Below are 25,354 nucleotides of genomic sequence, written 5' to 3' on the forward strand. Positions count from 1 at the left end.
CTTTTACAACTCTCTTAAAAAAAAAAAAATATTGACAAATGTTTTTATAGAATAACTTAAATTACCTATTTATTTGGAAAAAGAATCACACTTTGAAGCTTTGAAAAAGTCAATCTGAATTTAATCTGCAACAAGTTATGATTAACTGGTTAATTTAACGATTTAAAAATACACTTACACTAAAATGTTGTTTTGAAATTTGCCTTTGAAAACTAGAAACAGGCAGAATTTTAACGGCTAAAAAATCTCTTTTTAGTAACTTTATAATATATATACACCGAAGAGCCATTACATTATGACCACCCTGCTAATAACATGTAGGACCACCTTTAGCCCTCAAAACTGCTAGCACCCGCCGTAGCATTGATTCCACAAGATGCTGATGGGTAGTCTGAGGTATCTGGTACCACCAAGCGCTCACCAACTGGTAATGCAATTCCCTCACATTGCGAGGGGGTAGCGTGGCAGCACGGATTTGGTTTTCCAAGTAGGGCCACAAATGCTCTTTTAAGGTCAGGTGAATCTGGGGGCCAATACATGACTTGAAAGTTACTGGAATGTTCCTCGACGATTCGACCCTTATGACATGGTGCATTATCCTGTTGGTAAACACCATCCCCTGCAGGAAAAACTGTTGCCATGAATGGGTGAACCTGGTCTGCAACTATGTTCAAGTAGCTTACAGACGTCAGGGGTTGTTCTATGAGGATTATGGGTCCTAATGTGCCCCATGAAAACATTGTTCCTGGACGAGGAACCATGAAAACCTGGGCGAGTCCATTGTTATAGATGGAGGGTAGTCATAATGCAATGGCTCTTCGGTGCATATCCTACAATAAATTTTATAACTATGAACGTCATTAAAATTTTTAAACAACATCATTTTAAATTACTTCTTAAATTTACAATTAATTAGAATAATCTAATTTGATTTAAATAAATTTTAAAAAAAATCAGATGATTTAAATCAACGAACTAGACCGAAAGCGTTACGGACGGACCCAAAACACTTTTAGCTTTAGTTCATTTTATAAAAGAGAGTGATCAGGTAAAAAAACTGAATTAGTTAATTGCAGTGATAATGGATTACTTACAGATTATTTGTGCAAAATTTATTCATTATTTAAATTTCCTTAATATGAAAATTAAACGAATATATTTAGTACTATATGCTAAGTATAAGTACGCATAAATATTTAGTTCAAAGTATAAATACGTACATACTTAGTGCGAATACATAATATGTGAAAAAGTAAATAAGTAGTAATTTCACTAGTTAACAATCAATAATAATAACAATCTTACATTGTATAACACTTCAAATTAGAAACTTTTTTTTTCTTTTTTTTTGCTTGAATCTTTTATACTTTTAAAAATTCAGATATAAATACTACTATGAAAATATGGCAACATCTCTCTTATTTTTTTAAACTCATTCATTTTTTTCTATTACTTTACTCACAACGAATAAAGCTCGAGCTTTAAAAATGAATATATATCTCGAGATAAAGTTCTCTGCAACAATGTATAAATAGTCATTATTTTAATAAAAATGAAAAATAAATTCGCTAAAAAAACATTTAATGCTATAACAATACATATTGGAATTTTGGAAACAAAAACAAAAGTGGAAGAAAAGTTCAGAAACAAAAATGGCAATTTCAGCACATCTAATTTCAACTCTGTAATTGCATTACTGCAATCAGTAAAGTAATCCGCAGATTTTTTTACACGTTTAATAATTAATTATTCATGAACTAAACTTTTTTCCCTCGAACTCCTTGCACCTTTCTCTATTCACCCTCATTGATACAGTTTTTTTTTTTCCTCTCAGAAAAACAAAATATAATGAACACCCAAAACAGCTAATCTTACTTTTTTTTTTCGTATAGAGAAAGAATCTGATTTCTTACCTTCCAAATCGAGATTTCTTCAAAGAAAATGTATTAAAATCTTGTCGTTGATAAAACATTTTAAAACAGAAAACATGAAGACGAGGTATACTTAGTACGCAAATGTAAATTTTTTGAACGAAGACAATTATGGGCAAGATGAGGAGAAAAAGAAATATATGGATAATAATAATAAAAAATAGAATCTGACTTCTCGATTCCAAATAAAATATTTACACTTATAGTTAATGATATCTTGAAGTATTTGTATATTTATTTTAGAACGAAAATAAATAAAACTGTAGTTCACTTATTGTTTGAGTTGGATTCGATCACAATATTTGCCTATTTACTCTGAAGGTCATTAAGGATTTAACAATAATTATCTCAAAAATAACATTTGAACCATTGCTGTTGTAAATAAATTTAATTATTCCAAAATTTCATTTTCGGTGATTATAATGGCACAATCAAACTTTATGAAAACCGATGCTAAGACGACGTCTGGCATTCTAACACTATATAATCTACATTACTCACTCATTAAACCCAATTTTTCAACTATATTTTTTACATAAATATTAGAGTGGCGTGCCGAAGTCACACGCCAGTAAACTTTAATAACTTTCTTCAGCCTTTAATTGTTTAAAGAGTGAAAAACAAATAATTTTTTTAATCAAATTAAAATGATATGTCATTATTATTTATTTAATATTATTTATTTAATATCATTTGTATAAACATTTGCTTAAAAAATGAATTTCAATACTTTCGAATTCAAAGTATTGAAATCTAGCCACTTTTTTTACCACGTTTATATTAACTTGCCTTCGTGCACGTCTGTTCGGGTGGAATTTTGCAATCGATTTTAAACTAACTTCCCGACTAGCTACAGACTTCAAATTTAGCACGTAGTTCAGAATTGGATGACAATGCATGAAAATGAAGAGAAAGAAGACATACAAAGTAAAATAAAATTAAAATAAAGAAAAATTAGTATTTTCGCGATTGTCTCTTGCTGTCGATTCGATTATTTCAAATTAGCGTCACATGTCAGTTGAAAAGTTTTGTGTACAGTGAGTAAAAAAATTGAGATTTTGGAAGTGAGTACAAAAAAAAAACTAATAATAATATTTTTAAAAACCACGTTTTTGTAGTGGAGAACAATAATTAAAAAATAAAAATTTGAAAAACGAAAAACGTGGGGCGCATGTAATACATAATAGCACATATACACGTTTTCTTACTCATACACATGCACAGCCACATACACATCGACTTACACAAACACATTCCACATCTACATTCAGATACAATTACAGATATACATACACATATTCCTATGAGCACACATATACACACTAATATAACATTACTGTTATGTATTTCATGCACCCCACGCTTTTCGTTTTTCAAATTTTTATTTTTTAATTATTGTTCTCCACTACAAAAACGTGGTTTTTAAAAATATTTTTTCTTTTGATTTTTTTCCTTTTCTAAACAAAATTTAAATTTGGCAACAATTCCACAATTACGCCATACTATAAAACCATAATACTCCTGCCATAAACATTCAGTTCACATTAAAAAAGAAGTAAAAACTAACATTGTACGTAGTTTTTTATTTTATTATTATTATTTACGTCGCACTAGATCTGCACCTCGATGTTAGGAGTTATTTAAATATAGCCCAGTAATTACGGCTGATATTTTTGCGAAAAAAGTAATACCCAAGATCAGAGCCGGATTATATCTATACTAGGCATAGCCGTTTTTGGGCCCTCCCCTCCTTCCCCTCTTTTCAAAATATATGCCAAAATTTTCTTGCATATTTTTTTTAACATTTTTATTAATATGGATTTTAATTTACAAATTTGTTTATCGAACTTTATCTGCAATACCGACATACTGCCGATATTGCAGTTGATATCGATAATACCATTATGATTAGTTCGATCGATAACTATGTAAACACTTCACGTCACGTATTAGATCATAAGATTCTGCAAAATAATTTATTACCGAAAAATATTATATTTTTATTTGTATCTTCATAATTTTGTGCAAAATACACTTGTTGTTTTTAAAGCTAAATTATTTTTGTCAGCCAATTTTTTTCTCCCAAGTTTTTCGTAGGCCCCTGAATTTCGTAGGCCCTAGGCACGTGCCTAGTGTGGTTAATCCGGCCCTGCCCAAGATATATCCTGATAAAAAGCTTTGTTGTGTTATTATAAATACACCTGAAAACTCCCCTCGGTACACTAAGCCCCTTTTTTGAGGGGAAATGTGGGAGATTTGAGGGGGAAACTGAATTTTTTCTAAAAAGGCAAATTAGGCATGGTTTTCGATGTATTTTTTCTCATTGAATTTAACAATCGGACTAATAGTGTATGAGTTATAAGGGTGTAATTTACAAAAAGTACAAATTTGTACCTGTACCTATTTACGCATCTGATAATACTTCTAAACAAGTAAAACGTTGCAATTTTTTTTAAAGCTGAATCGAATAAAAGAATATACACAGGACTAACTCGTTCCGAAATTGAATGACCTTCCAATTAAAAACAAAATTTGGAGCATTAATAAATAAAATGACAAAAAAAACTAATAGACAATTATTAAAAATAATTTTTAAATTTTTCATTTAAAAGAAATTCTACAGCTGTGTGCAGTTTCCACCGATATAAGGAGTCCAAACTTTCGACCGTTCTTCTGAAAGTAATAAACTAAAAAGAAAATAACGCCTCACGTATTTCTTCTGGAATGCTGCGCGCATGATGATAGTTCTGTCGAGTTTCATAACGATAGGTCCCAATATTTACAGAGTTATACGAGAAGTAATAAAATCGAGAAATTGGCTGACATTCATCCCCCTTTTTTTCTTTTGGATTGAAATAAAACACATCGTTGCAACAATATTGAGCATCAATAAATTTAAATATATGCTAAATTCTACCTGATTTTAATTTAAATTAAAATGTAAGTAATAAAGCAATTTTATCCAGTCACTTTAGAATTTTTTTTCAAAAAGAGGTGATATTTGAAGCGAAATAATTGAAGTTAGAGCACATTTTTTTAAATTTAATCAAATCTGGAAAAATTGAAAATGTTAACAACTAAAATGAGAAGAAGAAAAAATTAAAAACTCACTTGTTAATTTTTACCTCCTGCCTTGACCTTGGTGGATTTCAGTTAAAGCTCGAATATCAGGCTTTATGCTCCCTAGATTTAAGCATAGGTCTCCTTTGAAGCAAATAAATGTCCGACTTGTTGTTGTAGTTAATTTACGTCGCACTAGAGCTGAACAATGGGCTATTGGCGACGGTCTGGGAAACATCCCTGAGGATGGATCCGAAGACATGCCATCACAATTTTTATACTCTGCAGAGGGGATGGCACCCCCACTTCGGCAACCCGACGACCTGCACGCGAAGTCGAGCACTTTACGGTAGAACAGTTTAACGAGGACGAATACCGCACACCCTCGGTCCCTACGCAGACTAATCCAAGTGGTCACTCACCCGCACAGTGACCGCAACCAGTGATTCTTCACTTCGGTGATCTGCTGGGAACCGTGTCTTAACGATCAGTCCACTGCGGGACAAATGTCCGACTTACTTCTTTGTTTTGGGAGAAGCTGGACGACCGAACTAGATCTTCTTTTCACTAAATATGTTGATGAGACACAGATGAGGAGCGAATAACTTTCTTTTATTATTATTAATTTTATTTTATTTTACAACCGTCGTTGAAAAGCCGACCCAATTTTGTTGTATTTACGACTACTAATGTTCAACTCTGTAGCCTTGTAATTTTGAATTCAATCCAGAAGACAAGGAAACTCCTGGATCAAATAGTGGAAGAAATTCGCCTTCATATAGGATTTTTTGATGGAACTAACCTGCATTTGCGTTACATGAAGAGGATAACCACAAAAACACCCCACGGTTAGCCTGAGAGCAAGGGGACTGTAACCCATGATCCGTCAACTACTCAGGAGATTTTACGCCAGCATTCTGTGAGAGCCAGGTGCAGAATTCGTATCGACCAGCTGTCGCTGGGATTCGAACCCTGGTTCAGCTCATTGGAAGGCGAAAGCTCTATCTTCTGAGCCATCACAGCTCTATTATTATTAATTTTATTTTTATAACCGTCATTGAACAAACGAGCCAATTTTTTAGGTTTTTTACGCCTTGTTATTTTGAACCCAATCCAGAAGACAAAGGAACTCCTGGAAAGAGTATTGGGAGAAAATTTTCCCCTCGTGGAGGACTTTACGATGGAACTAACCCGCATTTGAGTTACATGGAGAGGTAGACAAGAACCTCCCACGGTTAGTCTGTCGACAAAGGGACTCTAACACACGATCCGTCTACCACTTAGGATATTTCACGTCAGCACTGTGGTCTGTGAGAGCCGGGTGCGGAATTCGTATCGACCAGCCAGAGGGGCAACCATGCCTTAAACACTATGTAACGAGGACTCAAATCTTAAATTCAAATTAACTTGATTTGGTTTTTAGCAACTCTGTGTTTAAAACATGTTTGTATAAACAGATAATGAAGTCAAATTGGAATTTATTGAATCAAATACTATGTTTGTAATGATTTATTTTTTTAAACTTGCAATAAACAGAGTATACATTTTATCATTTTGTACTTGTGTCAATTAACTATTTATAACTAAATAGGATCTGTTATAAAACAACTTTTATCATAAAAACAGATATCAATAGAAATTAACGAATTCTATAGACAAAGTTTTCCTTTTCCATAGTATTATTAAAAAAAATAGATGAGATTTCATGAAATGTTGCCTAATTGGATAGTTAAATGAATGGAATTTAAAAAGAAACACTTGGGGTTAGGCATTTAATTTATAAAGAGAAATTACACTTACTGCAATAAGTGTAATTTTATATTGAAATTAACTGCGGCCTAAAATTATTAACTCTACTGATACAAAAAATTAATAATCTTTTCTTGTACTAAATTTTGTAAAATACATTCACACTAGTGAAATGATAAACAAGTATGAATAATGTGAACAAGATCACCAAAATAATACAGTAAAGTCTTAATCACCTGCGAAATTGGGTAGCAAGGGCACCACAAATAACAAAAATCACTGATAATGAGGAGAAAAAAGTATTAAATTTTAAAATGCATTCATATGTTCAAATTACTCATTAGTATATATTTTAAATACACATAAAGAAACAATTAGTACAAACATACAGTCCACGGCGAAATTATTAGACGCACTATAAGAGTCTTTGTAATATCTTAATTATCAGGCGATACTATAGAGCTTTGTTTTTACGCTGCTGAAACCGGTTTGCACTTGTTTATGTTCGTGTATCAATTGGTTAACATTGTACTGCAATACGCTAAAAATAAATAAAAAAAAGGAAGCATATAAAAAATCACCTGAATAAAAACTCATTACTAGTATATTTAAATATAAAAATATTGCATATAAACTTGTGCAAAATATGTAATTATTAAAACATTACTGTGCGCCTAAAAATTTGGTCTAATTATTATAAGATACTACCTAATATAGTAAATATTCGATATTTATATTATATATAGTCTAACATATATTTTATTGAAGAGTTCATATGTAAAAAAGTTCAGTTACACGTCTTTAAAAAAAAAAAAAATTATCGATCACGTGCAAGAAAATTTTTGATCTCAGTGCAGAATTCGCGGATGATCATAGCTCTACTGTATCTTGAAAATTATCAAAACTAGTAATACATACCATTTTGAAAGAAATTTCAAAAAATTTTTGATCATATCAAAATACAAAACTGTTTTTAAAACAAATAATAAAAATATAAAAATGTATCAAACTGCTTTTGAAACAAATAATAAACATTTATGATATTTACAAACACAATAATGCTATGTATCACAAAAAAATATTTCATATTTATATTATGAAGTACAAAAAAAAAAAAAAAAAAATTATGCTATTATATTCAACTTTTTCATTAAACTACGCTTTTTCATAGTCAATTTATATTAGCTCTAGTTTAAGGTAACGTTTTATAAGAAATTTAGATAAATTTCAATGCTTATATATATATTTTTAATTTCAGCTCAAGTTTTATAATTAACACATTTATTGTCAGCTGAATACAAGCGGTTATGCTGTATCTAAAGGGATACCACTCAAATCTGGCAAAAAAATTCCCTGCATTTTTTCTGTATGTATTATACACAATGTATTAAGAGGAAACAACAATTACTGTGCTCTTGATGAGCTGTATTGGGCTAACTGTACCAGTTATAATTGCTGAAATAACTTAGAGTAAAAATGGAACAGCCGAACATACTTAAATAATGTGACATTAAATGAAATAATTTAGTATTGCTGAAATAGCTTCCTTAAATATCTCATAGATTGCCCTTTGAGTGGGCACCATTTATTAAAAGATGACATAATCTCGAAGCTATACACGCATTTCAGGGAAGCCAATTCACGTGATTTCGTCGTTGATCTTTTTTTGGCAATTGCTACTACAAATTTCATGATTTTTTATTTCTTTTTATTGTGATGATTATTTAGAAAATGCAAAGAAGGAAATAATTTGTGCGTTCCCCCCTCCCATCTAACAAAATGTGAGAATATCATTCATAATATTAAAATAAAAAATTACTGTGTTCAATTAAAAAAAATTATATAGCTTTTTTTGTAATCACAGCGCTTCTGTTATTTTAAATTAGTAACATATATGTTTGTTATTATTCAGGGGTGATTGTCAGCCCAACTTAAAAATCATGAAAATTTCTTGAGTAAAATCATTAATGACGAATTTCAAAAAAAATTATGTCTCTATAAATTTAAATCATTGATATTTTCACAGCATGAAATTCTAAAGAAATTATATGCAGCAAAATTTAAAAGAATAATTACGTATAAGTTTACTTTTATCTCTAATCACATTCATTATTCTACCAGAAAAAATCTCGAAAAAATTCTGCCACAGGGCGGCGGCAAGGGATTAACTGATTAACAGAGAAAGGAATGAAATAACTCAGAAATAAATTTTTAAGATATGGATTAAACTTTATTTTAAAAAGTCAAAAAATGAACCTGAAGAAAATATAAAATTTTTCAAACTTTTTTTTATACATATTTTGAAATTTCCTAAGTTTAAATAGTCAACATTTCATGAATTTTCCTATACCACATAAGAAGATACATAATGAGTATAAAATAAATAAAAATAATACACTAAATAACTTTTTATCTAATAATAAGGCTTTTCCATTATCACTTCACTGCACTCAATGCGGGCATGTGAGTTAGTGGTAATAATAATTAAGTTACAAAATTCAACATGAAAATTAACATTCTCAGAATCACAATAGTTAAAAAAAGATTCAGACTTTTTCTTCAAATTATCAAATTTAGTATATTTATCTATGGGAAGCTCTATGTAACTATAATCAATATATAGATAGGTAAATAGTTTAATTCCTGAATTTTTTTTCTTCTTTTAGCTGTGTTTTAAAACTAGGTATAAAGATTACCTTTTTGCTTATTAACATTAAAGCCATTAAGAAAGTATTGCAATAACTTAAATCTATGATTTAATAATCATTTATCTTTAATTTAATAAACATGAAAAATTTTTAAAACTATAAATAAGGTTCTTGAGAAATAATTTGAAATGCTTAGTAAAAAAAAAAAATTATAATTGTTATCAATTAAAATCTTTTTAAATTTTAGTCAAGTTTTTGCATAAATAAAATGAAATAAAGTGTTAAACTATAAAGTTCACGATGAACTTGTCTAATATTATATGATGAACAAATATTACAATTTACAAATTTTTTAGGCAAGCAATATATATATATATATATATTACACAGAGAGAGGAGAGATTTAACCGAAATTACAAATTTTAATGGTAAAAAGTTAAATTATATTTCCTTTCATAAAAGAAATCTATTTTAAAATTGCATCTAAAATACAACTCTTTGACTGACTTATTTAATTTTATTTTTACTCATAAATTTTTTATGATTATTTCTCCCTTTGAAAATTACTACAAAATTTTGCCACTGATTAATGATCCTAGAAGCATTTTAAAGCAGGGTATAAAAATAAAAGATTACTCTTTTTTTCTAAAAATAGGGAAACGTTTTCAAAGTTATTAAATTTTCATAAGATTGTTATACTGGTAAATGTATATAATTAGATAATAATTTACTTAATTTACAATATAAAATTAATTCCTTGTTTTTACACTTCAAATTCAATTGAAGATTGTGTTAATTGCATTAAAAAAAAATTAGTTCATAATAAAAGAAAAAATATATCTACTATAGAGTGATTCGAAAAACTAACAACTTACATAAATGTGCGCAGATAGTAAACTCATATACAAGATATATGATAGTAAACTTTTTGCATATTTAAATTACTTGCTTTTGTTTTGCTTTAAAAAGTATTTGGAAGTTGTCTTTTTTTAATTATTTCCTGGTAGTATGTATAAAATGTTTTGTACACAAGTCAAGTTTTTTTTAAAACTATTTTATTACTTGAAAAAAATTGTGTCTTTGTTGAAAAGTATGCTTTGTTGTGAAGTTTGAAATTATTGTATAATGAACAATAATCGCATTTTCACTTTAATTTTCAAAATCAGGTACTCGTTTTCTTTCTTTTTTTTTTTTTTAATAAAAGAAAAGGGGGGGGGGAAAGCAAGAATGAAAAGAAACCAACCAAGTTTAGTTTCTCTAGTTTGATGCGTTCAAAAATGTTTCAATGGACTTCTAAGCTTTTATTAATTTTTCTCTTTGAATGCACAAAATTTGAATACTTCAAGGTATTAAAATAATTTGCCATTTTATTTTTGACTAAATTACTGGTGTCATCTTTAAAAAATTCAGTTTCTCTTAATTTTAGAACAGGCAAATTTCTAACAAAAATTCAAAATAAATTTTTTCTCTAAAAAAAAAAAACTTTTGTCGTAATTTCCAAAGTAAAAGCTATTAATTAGAACGCTTAAGATCTAATTTCACATGATAACTATGATATTTTCTCAATCTTTACTTTTAAAAGCTTTTCAATCAAATGCTTTTAACTATAAATACCCACACAAAAAATTACTTAACTAATTCCTCAATTCCAAGTCAAAAGTTTTTAGTAATATTTTGTATGTTAATAACATTTATCATTAAACAAACTGAAAGAATCATACAAAAATTTTACATGAAAACTTTTTGTTTAATTTATAAAATTTGAAAAATCGTAACATATAGAGATGTTATGCAAAATGGCAAAAAAATATTAAAATCTAATATCATGCAAATTAAACAAAAAACATAAGTATTTGCTAAACACAAATAAACTAATGATTAAATAAATAAACAAATTAATATTTTTCTTTGAGAAAAAACTGCTTTCAAGTCAGAATTGAAAAATTTAAAGTATCTACTGAATGTGTAAGACATTTTGTCGTTAATAAAATTAAACAAAATTAGTATGAACTTAAGATGCCTTTTTATGGTTGTGCTTTAAAAAGGATTCTCAGTATAAATGAGTTAATATAGAGATGCATAAACTTAGTTCCTCAAATGGTCAAAGTGTAAACTTTCTGACCAATATTTAATCAGAAAAAATTATATAACTACAAAGAGAAATTTTTTAATTGTTTTTCAAACTTATTTTGATCAACTTAGAAAAAGTGTTAAGCATTGAAATCCCAAAACTCAAGTATCAAAAGATTTAAATCTTTCAAAAGCATCACTTTTTTTTAACAAAATATTTTTCCCAACAAAATGTAGTTTTACCATTTTTTTTCTTCAAAAATTAAAGAAAGTATTAATATGCAATAATAAATGAAATAGCAAAGTTAATTTATCCACAGAAAAAGATAGAAAATTAATAAAATTTGATTTTTAAAAATAAAAATAAAAAATAAAATGTACAAAACTTCAATATTTATTTTGTTCAAAACTAGAATACATTTACTTTGTAAACATTTGTTAATTTTCCCAATCATGAATATTGTATTTGCATATTTTAGAAGTATAAAACTCAGTTTAAAAAATTCCAAACAATTCCAACAAATTTTGTGAAAATGAGTCATGATGGCATAAACACTTACACCAAATATTAGAAACTTTTAGATAATTAAATTTCTTTTTAAAAATTAAAAACTGGCTGTCATGGACACAAAATATTGTGTTATGTCCATGACCCCGGTTAAGGACATAACCTTTAGTGAAAGTTATTCAAAACTGGAGTAAATATAGGGTATCTGCTACATTTCAGATTTTAAAATCCATGACTTTTCATGACTAATTCCAAGATTTTTCATGAATTAAAAAAGTTACTATTTTCTCCAACAAAAACGCAACAATAAATTTAAAAAAGCATTATAATAACATTAATTGAAGTGATAGGTATAACCAAAACTGCTATACTCTGCATCTTCAGATTTATAGATTTTAAATTTAAAAAACAGAGTAAAGAAAGAGTTGAAGCAATAAAATAGATGAAAAAATTACAAAAGCAAATATTTTTTTCTTTCTTTTCTGTTATACTCTGCATCTTTCTTAACATTTTATATTTTAATAAAATATGACTGTGAGTGGGGATTTTGTTACAAATTCAGATATTCAAGTAACCATGAAATGGAGGGGGGGGGGGTAAATTCCATTTTAAAAATTAGATTTTTCGGCGACCTAAATCCATGACTTTCCATGATTTTTTTTAAAAAATAGTTGAAATCATGACATTTCATGACATATTTTGTTCAAAACCAAAATTCATGACTTTCCATGATTATTCATGACTTTCCAGGTAAGCGGATAACCTGTAAATAAAAATGACATGACTACCTATTGTAGCAAAATTTATTAAAACAGCTTGATTTTTTTAAAACTGAGTTGCAAGATTTTGAAGTCTGCTTTTATTACACTTTGTAAATAATTTCATCAGTTGATATAAAAACTGAATCCCCCCATTGAAAATGTTTATGCACCCGTCGACGAGAAAAAACTAAAATTCACATTAATATATCTAGTCAACAAAGGTAAAATTATCAGAACTTCTGCGCAACATAGAAACAAACTTAATTTAAACACAAGTTCTCTTAGAGCTATCTACAAAACAAAATATAACACCATATTAGTGTTACAGAACTATTTACACATAACAGCTTTTTTATAGATCACAACAGCTTATTTTGTAAGCATTACTGCATCAGCTACAGCACTGTCTACAAAAATACCCAGCAAGTATCACATAACAACAATTTTTTTTTTAAAACCCACTGCTCACTAGTACAGACAAGTGTCCACTTTTGTGCTAATAAATAATAAAATAAATAACTAATGAGGTCGCAGTTTCTTTTCAGTTTTTTCCAGCGTCTCTTCCTTCAAGAGGAGCTCAATGATGTCATCCATTTGCTTCTTGGTCACCTTCACATCTTCATTTTCAAGAAGCTCAATAACCTATTTAAAATATATTATATTAGTGCTATAAATCATAATCAGTGCTAAAAATACAGGTTGCATAGCCAAATCCTTCAACAAAAAATAAGCACCCTTTAAGTACTTTTTAAGCGCTCAAAAATATTTTTAAGTGCTAGATACATTAACAAAATGCAAAATTATTTTCAAAGACTTTACATGATCATGTAAAACAGCTAGTTTCTGACAAAGAACTCTTTTCTTGATTATATTAGCCATTAAAAAATTATCGAGAGATTTCTCGGTTCGATTTCAGAGGGTGGAAAATAGAGCTTAAAATTTAGAATATTTTACAAAATGCAGCAGTGTTGCTCCAGAGAGAGCAATAATCACACTGAATCCAGCTCACTATACGCACATGCGGACTCGCAAGTATTTCATCAAACCTGTAAAATGATTGCCACTTTCATACACTACAGGCCGATGCTATGCCGAAATGCATTGTGTTTGAATGAATTGTGAAAACGTTGAATAGAACAATGTGAAAAGCCTACTTTTACATAATAAATAGAGAAAATTGCCATGGTAATGAAGAGTAAAAATATCATTTTCGAAAAGGGAAAATTAAGCACTTTTTAAAAACACCCAATGAAAAAAAGCACCTTTAAGGGCTTTTAAAAAACGAAATTCGAAAATAAGCCCCTTTAAGCACTTTTTGTAAATGCTACGCACCATGTTAATTTTATAATTACTCTTATTGTATAAAAACAATAAATTACCTTCAACAAATCATCAATTTCAACAGATCCATCTCTGTCTACATCCAATTTTTCTAGAACCTCAGCAATCTGTTGAAGCTTAGACTCGTCGGATACTTTCCGGATCTTTCTTATGGCTGTAACCAGGTCATTGATGCTGACAATATCATCCCTAAAAACAATATCGCACAGTCAGGTAACAATCTTAAATAAATTAAACATGACACGTATTGGTGATTTGTGCATGTCGATATATCGACCGTTCAAATTATATGACTCAAAGAATATATGGTGCTGCACAAAGCGGAATTAACAAGCAATTTGCCAATCTCATAAACATAACTATGACATGTAGCTTGTCCAAAGTAAGAACATTATTAATTGAGTTTCTTTAACAGAGAATGACTGGATTTTCCAAAAAGTATAAACTATTAATACTGTGGGTAAGGCTCTATGCCTAATTTGTATATATAATTAGGCAGTCTCTTAATTAGAACTATCGAATTGTACTGAGAGTACATACTAAAATCTGGAATGTCGGGACAAAAAACCAAAAATCAGGACAAATAAAGAGAAAATATTTTTTATCTGGAAAGTTAGGAATATCAGAACTACAAAGCCTGTATAATTACAAGTTTTTATTTTATTTAGTATAGGTTGATCTTATGTTATTATAGCTCATATTATAAATATGTTATTATAGCACTTATTGTAATTATGTTGTTATGGCACATATGTAATTATGTTACTATAGAATATCTTAAATTTGATTATGTGATTTAATGGTTTTAACATACACCAAAAAAAAAAAAAAAATACAGTGTTGTACAAAAGGGAATACCCTGAATAACTTTTGGTCTAATTTTCATATGAAATATGTAATAACTATAATCTAAACTAAAATATGTTGCATAGAGCAGATGACATTTTAAGTTATGAAATCAGACACAAAAATGCATGTATTTTCTCTAAATAGGCATTTCTAAATTTTTTTACAAATTTGGATTCTTCACTCTCGGAATGGTAGTCACAATCAGAAAAATAAGATCCAAACTTTCGACCACTCTCCCGACCAAGGAACCCAATGATTTGGTAAGCAGAGTGGTCGAAAGTTTGGATCCTTTAATGTTAATTTGCGTTTTTGTGGATTTCATCAAATCTCAAAAACTTTCAAACAAAACAAAATACTTTTCTACACAATTATAAAATCTTTCTATCCAAAGATAATTCCATGCAGATAAATATTTAAAAAAAATTATTTATTACTTTATTGATCAAAATTCAAAAACAATTTGAACTGTAAGGTATTGTTTATTAATACCTCGACCCGCCCTATTCAGGGCACACGAGAGTAGAACAAACATTCTACAGACAAAACATACATAAAACACATAAAATTACAACAAGAATAAATGACTTATACAGAGAACAGAAAATGAATCTGAAAACAACGTCGAAATTTTTAAGGTAAGAATAAAAATTATGAAACTAAAAAGCATTCAAACACTTAAAAAAAAAAAAGGGAAATTTAGAAAAGAAAAGAAAAATTCTAGACTATAATAGAGAATTATTATTATTATTATTTTTTTTTTAAATAAAAAAGAAAGTATTTTTTTTTTTTTATATATAATTTTTCGAATACGAAATTTATCAAAAGCCTAAAATTGAATCCAAAATAAGAAAGTCTATTAGTTTAAAAAAGGATGGAAAGAAATATTTTACTAAGATAGAGAAATTATAATAATTATCATTTATTTATTTTTCTTTTTTTAATGAAGGAGTAAGAGCAAATAAGTTTTTTTTTTTTTTTTTTTTGAAAAAGAAGGAAGTGTCAAAAGAAAAGAAAAAAAGAAAGACAGTAAAAAGAAAATTAAAGAAAAAGAAAGAGAAAAAGGAAATTAAATCTAAAATTATTATTATTAGTTATTTTTTTCTTACTTCAGTAGAAAATTTTGAAAAAGAATGCTTAAATACATAAATAAAGAGCAAGCGAACCTATGGAACGAATTGTTAAATTCGATGTTGAACCAAATTTTTAGATAGAAGTTTTTAGTGGAGACATTAAAATAGAATTAAACAAATGGTTTGACCTGGGAAAGGAAAGTGTTAAAAACTTTTTTCCATCATTTAAATTGGAATTTACAGAGTCAATTATGATCTGGGAAGATTGAATCTAAGTTCTTTTAGTCTAAGTAGATATGTTGGGCATAAAGCGTCGGATGCTTTGTGGTTGGTGTTGAAATTAGCCTCTGGGTGATCTTGATTGTAGTATAGGCAGTTGACACATTGTATTTGATTTGAATGACAATCGGAGGTTGGATGTTCTTCACCACAGTTTTCACAATAAGAGGAGTTGGCGCTACAGTTGTTTTGGTGATGACCAGGTTCTTGACAATTCCGGCATCTGATAAGGACTAATCTCTTTTTAATAAAGCATCTCGTGAAACCGACAAAGATGTAGTTGAGCTGTAATAGTCTGATTGCCAGGAGATGTGAACATTTGAATGTGACATGGTGCTTGAGAGGATCTCTTTTGTGTGGTATGGACTTCCACTCTGTCCCTGTCGTTAACGAAATCACCGTTAGTTTTCACAAAATCGAGAATTTCATCGGGGGAGTAAGCAATTGGAACATTCAGCAGAATAAGAGATCTAAGTTTTGTTTGTTTATCGCTGAGATTGATACCAGAATTGAACTGTAAGGTATACAAATTTTTACCACATTTTAAAAAATGTAGCTTAAAGCATTAACACTAATTAAAACAGTTACTAAATTATGAAAAAGTTATATGCAAAAAAATATTTAATTTCATGAGACATCAATAGATTCGGCCATCGAACCATGAACCTAAGTAATAGTCCAAGTCTAGGCAAGTCTGATTGTTATACAGGGTATCTGCTACATTTTAGATTTTCAAATCCATGACTTTTCATGAATAATTCCAAGAATTTTAATGAATAATTCCAATAATTCCAAGAATAATTCCAAGAATTTTTCATGACTTAAAAAAGTCACTATTTTCTCCGACAAAAACGCAACAATAAATTTAAAAGACACTATAATAACATTATTTGAAATGATAGGTGTAACCAAAACTGTTATACTCTGCATCTTCATATTTATAGATTTTAAATTTAAAAAACAGAGTAAAGAAAAAGTTGAAGCAATAAAATAGCTGAAAAAAATACAAAAGCAAATAATTTTTTTCTTCTTTTTCTTTGCAGAATTATATTCTAAAGATACTTTTCTTGTTCATCCAAAAGGAAAGAAGTACTCCTGATTTTTCTGTTCCCATTTCGGAATTTAAAAAATTCGCCAATGACTGGCTTGCTTCAGCTAGAATTTTAAATTTATAAAATAAAAAATAATAAAAATTCTGAAATCACAGAAGTTTAAAAGATAACTCGTTTGAGAAATGATGTTTTTCCTTTCATTTTTTGAAACCCCATAATTTTTAAAGAACATGATAAAAACATTTTACATTTGAATAAAATATGAAAGTGAGTGGGGATTTTGTTACAAATTCAGATATTCGGAACACCATGAAATTTGGGAGGGGGGGATTCCATTTTTAAAATTTGATTTTTCGGTAACCTAAATCCATGATCTTCCATGATTTTTTTTAAAAAATAGTTAAAATCATGACATTTCATGACAAATTTTGTTCTAAACCGAAACTCATGACTTTTCAGGTGCGTAGATACCCTAATTAGATTAAAAGTTATTCAGGATGTTCACTTTTTTTGCACACTGTACATAGATTTGTATATTAAAAGATTTCTTGAAAGAAAAAAAGCTAGAGTGTGTGTTTACCTTTCTTTGAGAGGTGTTACACCTTCTTTTTCTTTGTCTTGAATCTGCTGTTCCAGGTTGACTTTTTCTTCAGTCAAATTATGAATCAAACCATCCATTTTGGATACCATTTTGTTTACTTTATTTGATAATCTTGAAGCTGCTTTTGATTCCCTTATTTCTTTGTGACCCGTTTCAAGAACAACGTCCTTCAATTCTTCAATATCCTATTTGAAAAGACAACAAGATGTAGGAATCATAAAATCTAATGCTCACACTGGACATACTAAGAGAGTCATCTTACCGGGATTACCCAAAATATAGACGCCTACATTGATTGTGTCGTTACTTGGATTATGGATTTTGAGTAAACGGGACCTAATTTTATTTACATCTTTGTTTCACATTTTCATATTAGAGTAGAACCTCTATTTAACGAAGTCGCCAAATCCCGATAATAAGTTCGTTAAATGGAAAATTCGTTAAATAGAAATCACCTTTTGAAATACTTAAACAATACAAAAGTTTCAAATTCATAAACACTAGACATAATTAAAATAGATAAATTGATACACATTTGTCTTATAAACTAGTATCTAATATTTACTTTATAAATCTTAACCATAAATGAAATCTGCATGGAAAGCAAGAATAGAGCAAAACATTATCCAGTGTTACACAGGGTGCGTAGCCAAATTATTCAACAAAAAATAAGCACTTTTCAAGCACTCAAAAAATATTTTTAAGCACTTTAAAAAAATATCATAATTAGGCAGTGTTGGAAAGTTTTTGACAATCGACTGTTTTATCTTGTTTTAACAGTGATGTCAAAAAACAACAACAACCTTTTAGCATTGTTTTTGACAATTGTCAAAAATCATGAAATTTTGAATCATGTAAATCGAATGGCGTTTTCATGCGCTACGGACTGACTATACGCCAAAATAGATTTTGGTTGAATTAATTATGAAAACGTTGAATAGAACAATGTGAACTGTGTCTTTTTGCATAATTCGAAGCGAAAATCAACATAGTCAAGGAAAAATCTCATTTTGAAAAAGGGAAAATTAAGCACTTTTTATAAGCACCCAATGAAAAAAGCACCTTTAAGGGCTTTTAAAAAACGAAAATTGAAAATAAATATCTTTAATCACTTTTCAAAAACGCTACGCACCCTGGTTATACTATCACGCTACATACATTTTCAACTAAAAAAAGCTAAACTTATGCATAAAATTATAGCAGCATGTATTATAAAAGTGATTTTAAACATACATTACCACGTGCGTTCTTAAGTTAAATTACTATTGATAAAATCTGTTAATTTTGTGTGAGTTTTTCGTTTGTAATGCAAATGAAAAGGGATTTTAATGCTTTCTCTAAAAGCTAAGTGGCTTAAAAAATCAATTCAAGGTCATTTCCTTCATAAAATGCATTAACAACTTTAAAATGTTCTGAAATATTTTGGGAAATATGGAAAGTGGATCTCAAAGAAAAGTTCTATTAATAAAATAATTCTATTAATAAAAATAATAATTCAATTAATAAAAAAAAACTTAAGTAATGAAAGATATTTTGAAAGGATAGGAAATAAATATGTAATGCCAATTGTGGCATCACAGTTACTCATCCTGCTAATAAGAATTGAAGGTCGTGAATTTGAACCTGGCGTTTATAAGCAGCAAGGTGCACATTGAAGGATACAGGAAAACAAACAGGAACAGGAAAACAAATAACTGACCCTGACTCTCAAGCCATAACAAATCACAGATGATTGAAAAAATAATAGAACATTTATTTATTTATTTTTAATTTTTTTATGATGATATAGGAAATGCTGAAGTAAATGCAAAAGGGGAAGAAAAAAGAACGAAATTGAATCGAAGGAAAGAAGATGGAAAATATAAAAGAAAAAGAAAACATACTTTCTAGAGAAAATAAATTATTAATTTCAAAGATGAATGAATTTAGTGTATGTGACTGAAGCAAATGTTCTGATAAAAATATATTCATAGTTCCATATGTAATACTAGGGGGCTAAGCCACCTGTTCGCCACCGCTCACCCAACCCCGATGATTGCTTCACAGTAATTGTTTTTTCTTGGCAGAAAACAGTTTTTCTACTAAAATTAAAATTATTCACTTAACATATATGTACTAAAAAGAATTCTGTTTGCTTACGCTTCCGCCTCTACTTCCCAATATTACTATCTATTAGTATTATAAACATTCAGATCTCTTGGTAAACAGAAGTGATTTTTCGAAGTAATCATTTTTTAAAATAACATTTATATTCTTATAACATTATATTGTTCAAACAAATTTGATGAGTTCACAACCATAATTCGCGATCGCAACGCTCGAGTACGCCGTCTAGCGGGAACCTGTAAATATCGGACATTAATTTATTACGTTTTCATTTAGTTCCATCAAAGTCATTGACTGAATCAGACGCCATTTTTTAGCAGCAAATAAGAAACAAAATTTCCCTAAGGAAAAGGCCGAAGAACTTGAAAAAAATCTCCAGAATATTAGTAAATCTTTCAGGAACAGAACACGCCAAACATTTGAAGAAAAATTCCTCAATAATTTTTAATTTCTATTATCAACAAACTTGCAACTGATGACTTCCGATTTCGGATACTGTTACAGATGTGTGTATTAAGGTAAAATGCATTTCTTCTGTCTTCAATTCATTACGAATTAAAGTGAAGTCAACATTGCTTTCGTCATTCCAGTGAATAAATATGAATTCAGAACATACAGAATTGTAATAGTTATAGCATATTCTTCTTCGTTATAGAATAGTATATATTTCTGTATCCATATAATTCGGAAAACAACAATAAAAAATTATCCAAGTTACTTGAAATAGTGCCATTTGTGCTGATTCTTAATTAATTTAAATCGTTTTCTTGGTAAGTTTTTTTTAATTTTGAAAGAATAAGTTCAACTAGAATTCAGCTATTCTGTTTTTAGCTACATATTCAAATTCATATCAATTATAAAATTTTACTGTGTAGTATGTTATCTAAAAGTAATGAAGGTATAAACTATGTATCTATTATTTGAGAATAAAGTTTTCAAACAAGGAACTTATCATTTTGGAATTCTCCGGGAATCATAAATCAGGTAAGTGCAATGATTTTTACAATAAAAAATTTGCTTGTAAATATTTTTTTTTCATTTGATGATGGTTCTCTACAGAATGGTTTTTTACGTCTGATTAAGAACTATAAGAATAATAAAAAAAGAAACAATATGAAAGTTTTTATTTCAATGTTAATAATTCTTAAAATCGTTTTTTTTATCCTAAGAATTCTTTATTTTCCGTTTTTTAGTTTATAATTTTTTGATAAAAATTGTTCTCAAAATACTTTTGAAAAATTAAATGGTATAACATTATGTGTTTATGTATACTTCTTGTATATTCCAATGTTTGAAATAATATGATTCAGAAAAGTATGGAATAAAAATTCGGTACTTACGACGTATTAACGCCACCGCCGCTACAGATTTGGCGGTTTTTAAGTGCCGCCAATCTACACTTAAAATTTTTGCGGCAGTTCATAAAATAAAACACTTTATTTAAAATCAAAATAGTTAATTGGATTTCGGTGGAAAATGAGCCGATATAGAGTTTAGCATAGATTCAAAACAATCATATCGCCATATGAACTCTGATGAATAAGATTCCAAATGAAATAACATTTCCAAAACGTACGTTTGCCAAGATAAAGTTTTATGTTGTGGGAATTGGTACATTTTCGTTTTTTCGGTAAAATATTTCCCTCCTGAAAAAATAAAATTGCATCTTGTTTTGTTTTTGGCAAATCCCAAAGACGAATATGCGTAGCACTAAAAATGGCGACAAAAAAGAATTGTTTTTTTTTTTGTTTCATCAGCATTCTTTATTTTACGTTTCTTAGTTTCTAAATAATGATTTTTATTGAAACTTGAAATTTTTTGATAAAAATTGTTGTCAAAAAACGTTGTTTACAAAATTAAATTTCATAAAATTATGACTCTTATGTATACTTTTTGTTCATTTTAATTTTTGAACTAATATGATTCTTAAAACTATAGAATGTAAAGTTTAAATGGGCCTTTCATGTTATATAATTAAATTTAGTAATACTATTTCTCGGGCATTAGGTTTTAACTCTTATAAGAATATACATATTTTTTTCTGTTAATGTACAAATATTTTTCCGATGTGTTTTGGATATTCCTTCTCTAATAAAAAGAGATACCATTTTGCTTTCGGTTGTACAAGAAAGAAGATCAAGCATTTTTCTTTTTTAAATTTAATAAGTCACATTAAAGAAGGAACGTTGCAATGCTACACGCTACATTAACGACGTCTCCAGAGTAACTGAATGACGGTTCATATGGAAATCGCAGGTAAGCGTCTCATACAACAACGCCCCCTATAGTTCGTTGCGATCGCGAATTTAAAATTTTTGCTAATAATAGCAGTACTGGAAAATAACTTTAAATTTTATGCTGATGACAACCAAAACAATATTGAAATGAATGAGGAAAAACTGGATCCACTCAGTTTTAGATGGTTAGTTTAGTTGTAACATTTTAGCAAGCAGCATTATTAAAAATTATTACCTTTTCACACACATGCGTTGTCAATTTTAATTGGCTGTTTTGTGCGTTACTTACTTGCAAGTGTTCTGTGATTGGCTATGTGTTATCATTTCACTCTCTTCTTATATTATATAAAGATATATATTCATAGTTTCAGGCATTCCATACGAATTATTTTTGGTATTTTCCATAAACTCGGCAGGGAGATTTGTTTTGCAAAACCTCGTTCAATTCATTTAATAAACACTAACAATTATAAAGCATGTTAACCAATTTCAGTCTTATCATGCTTCAGTTTTTCTAAACATTTTACAATAAACATTTGTGATTGTTCCATTTCAATTCCCATTATTCAATTTAATAAATAGTGGACTTAAAAAGCTAAAGACCTGTTTAAATTGTAATTTTTTTAAACCTTTCAATGAGCAGAATTTTGAACTATGATCCTTAAAAAGTACAATTCAAACTTTTTAATGTTCAAATGGATTACCTGTTTGTATTCAGCCATTTCTTCTTTCAAATCTTCAATTTCTTCTTTCTCAATCAGAAGTTTATTTTTTTCAGATGCAATGTTTTCCAAAGCATTTTCGATTTCTTCAAAATCTTCTCTTGAAAGCTCTTCTTCCTTTTTAATTTCGTCAGATTTTGCAGCAATGGCTAGATGGAACAATTAACTTTTAATAAAACCATTTTAAAATTTTATTTTCAAATAACTGAATTTAACCACAATAATCAAAAATATATGTTAATTTTTTAACTTCCCAATACCTGTCTTAATGTGCAATTTATGTGGCCGGATATGTAGCATCAATGAAAAAAAATTTATGTGGCCGGATATGTAGTATCAATGAAAAAAAAGAAGAAAAAATTTAAGCTTATTGTTTTTACTTTCTTAGGCATTTAAATAACTAATTCTTTTAAATGTTAAGGATTATTACAAAAAAGTTTTTTTTTAAAAAAGCGTTTTAAAACAAATTCAAGTTAACAGACACATTTGTGTTGTTAAATAAGTGAAACACCTTTGTCAGAAGTAAATTAGCATACTATACGAAAATATTTGTTACTGATTTCATCGTAAAAACTATTAATTTTTAGCAAATCAGCTCTTAACCTGTTTCCTATTTTTATTAAATACTTTGCAAGTTCAATTATAATAAAAATAGTTCAATTTTGAATTCACTTTCAACTATTGGTGACATTTAGGCTTTGCAAACAATTTTTAAAGAAAAAAATCATACTATTCAGGGCTTAAGAACTTTAACATAAACAATATAAGATAAACAATTCCAAAATAGGTATAGTTTAGTATAACATTCCAAAATAGGTGGATAATTGTTAATGATTCCTTAACTACAGTAAAAGTTCATTATAAAAACAATTCACAATGTTTTTATAATGGATGGAATAGATGGAATTGTTGTAAGAGAATTGATTTGAATGTAAACAAGAATATGTAAACAAGAATATGTAGAATAATTATGTAAACAAGAATAGCGCATTTCAGGGAGGGTAGCTTCTCTTCACTCTATAGCTAACACAATAGACCTAAGAAAAAGATTCTCTTTCTCTTGCCGACCAAAATCTGTCCTAAGCAGTGACCCCACACCCTTACTTGAAATAGTTATATCCTGTTACCATAGTCACCGCCATGGGTCCAGACGAATGGCTAGGGGAGTTCTTACTTTAGACAAACTATAGATATGTGATTAACAAAAGACATATACTTTGAAAGTGTGTGGAAGAATTTTTTCTAAAAATAGCAATAGATTTTCTTTCTAAAGAGAAAATTATGCTGGTGCTCTCCCACACATTGTTTGCTTTATAAAGATAAAAGGTTAAAATTTAAGATGAAAAGAAGTGAAATGAAATGATGTTCATTTTTCCTTTTCCCCCCATATTTTTACAATAAATCAATAAAAATGCTTTTTTTGTATTACTTTGCTCACTTAATCAGCAAAAAAATATATTTATCTCAAAAACATTTTAGCAATAGCAGAAAGTTAGTAGTTTTTTTAAAAAAAAAAGGAACAGCTGAACACACTTAATAATTATACAGTAAATGAAATAGTTAATAGGGTTCCCACTCTTTTAACAAAGCAAACATTAAGCACTTTTAAGGACTTTTTTTTGGAAAAAATTAAGGACTTTAAAAATAGTACGATTGTTTATCATCGAATGTGTATATACCACCAGTGACAGTGCCAATTATTTGCCATTCCTAAAAAAAAAAAAAAACAATTTTACTAAAATGTAAACACTGATATAAATGTATTAATTAACAGGTCTCGCCAAAGAAGTAAAAGGCAATTTTTGCAAAACCGGATCTGTTTTCTCTTTAAAAAAAAACACATTTTCAGATTGTTAAAGGTTAACGTCATCTATGAAACTAATCCGTATTCCATTTTTAATAGTTTCATTGAAATTGAGATGTAAAATTAAGTCCAGAAATTAAAACTTGCTATAAATCACATATATTAAAAAAAAGAGTAAATAAAGAAATATGGCAAAAACATTGAAAAAGTTATTACAAGTTTAAATATTTCCCTACTCGACTTGCATCGCACATTCAGTTGTGGGCCAATCTCGCTAAATATTCAGTTCCGCCAAAAAAATTCTTTTCTATCAATAAAATTTCTTCATTTATTAGGGCATTTATTAACAGAATAATACAAAAAAGTTGAGTTACAGTTATGCATAAGAATAGTTTTCTTCACTGTGTCATGTTAAATTAAGTCCTATTTCAAGTAAAAACAGGCCATACTAATATCTAAGTACCTTAAATCATTCCACTTTTTTTTTCATTAGGCATAATTTTTTTAAAAATTTATTGCAATAAATATTTTTATGAAACTTTTTATGGAATAAAAATACAATTATG

At 28.6% G+C, this 25,354-nt stretch overlaps 1 protein-coding gene across 1 annotated transcript in view; it reads right to left on the reverse strand.

Annotated features, from left to right (window-relative positions):
• Positions 1–10,859: 10,859 nt before the first annotated feature.
• The window catches only part of LOC107443719 (mitochondrial proton/calcium exchanger protein), a 35,144-nt gene continuing 20,649 nt past the window's right edge, over positions 10,860–25,354 (reverse strand). Inside the window, exons 7-10 of the mRNA XM_043044263.3 lie at positions 22,967–23,133; positions 17,899–18,104; positions 14,107–14,257; positions 10,860–13,369 (exon numbers count right to left, since the gene is read on the reverse strand). Of these exons, the coding sequence (XP_042900197.3) occupies positions 13,247–13,369; positions 14,107–14,257; positions 17,899–18,104; positions 22,967–23,133 (647 nt within the window). The 3' untranslated portion in view covers positions 10,860–13,246. The remainder of the gene's footprint in view (positions 13,370–14,106; positions 14,258–17,898; positions 18,105–22,966; positions 23,134–25,354) is intronic.

This window comes from Parasteatoda tepidariorum, chromosome 4, assembly GCF_982258835.1.
Source record: "Parasteatoda tepidariorum strain Cologne lab strain chromosome 4, Ptep-v5.0, whole genome shotgun sequence".
Lineage (NCBI taxonomy): Eukaryota > Metazoa > Arthropoda > Arachnida > Araneae > Theridiidae > Parasteatoda > Parasteatoda tepidariorum.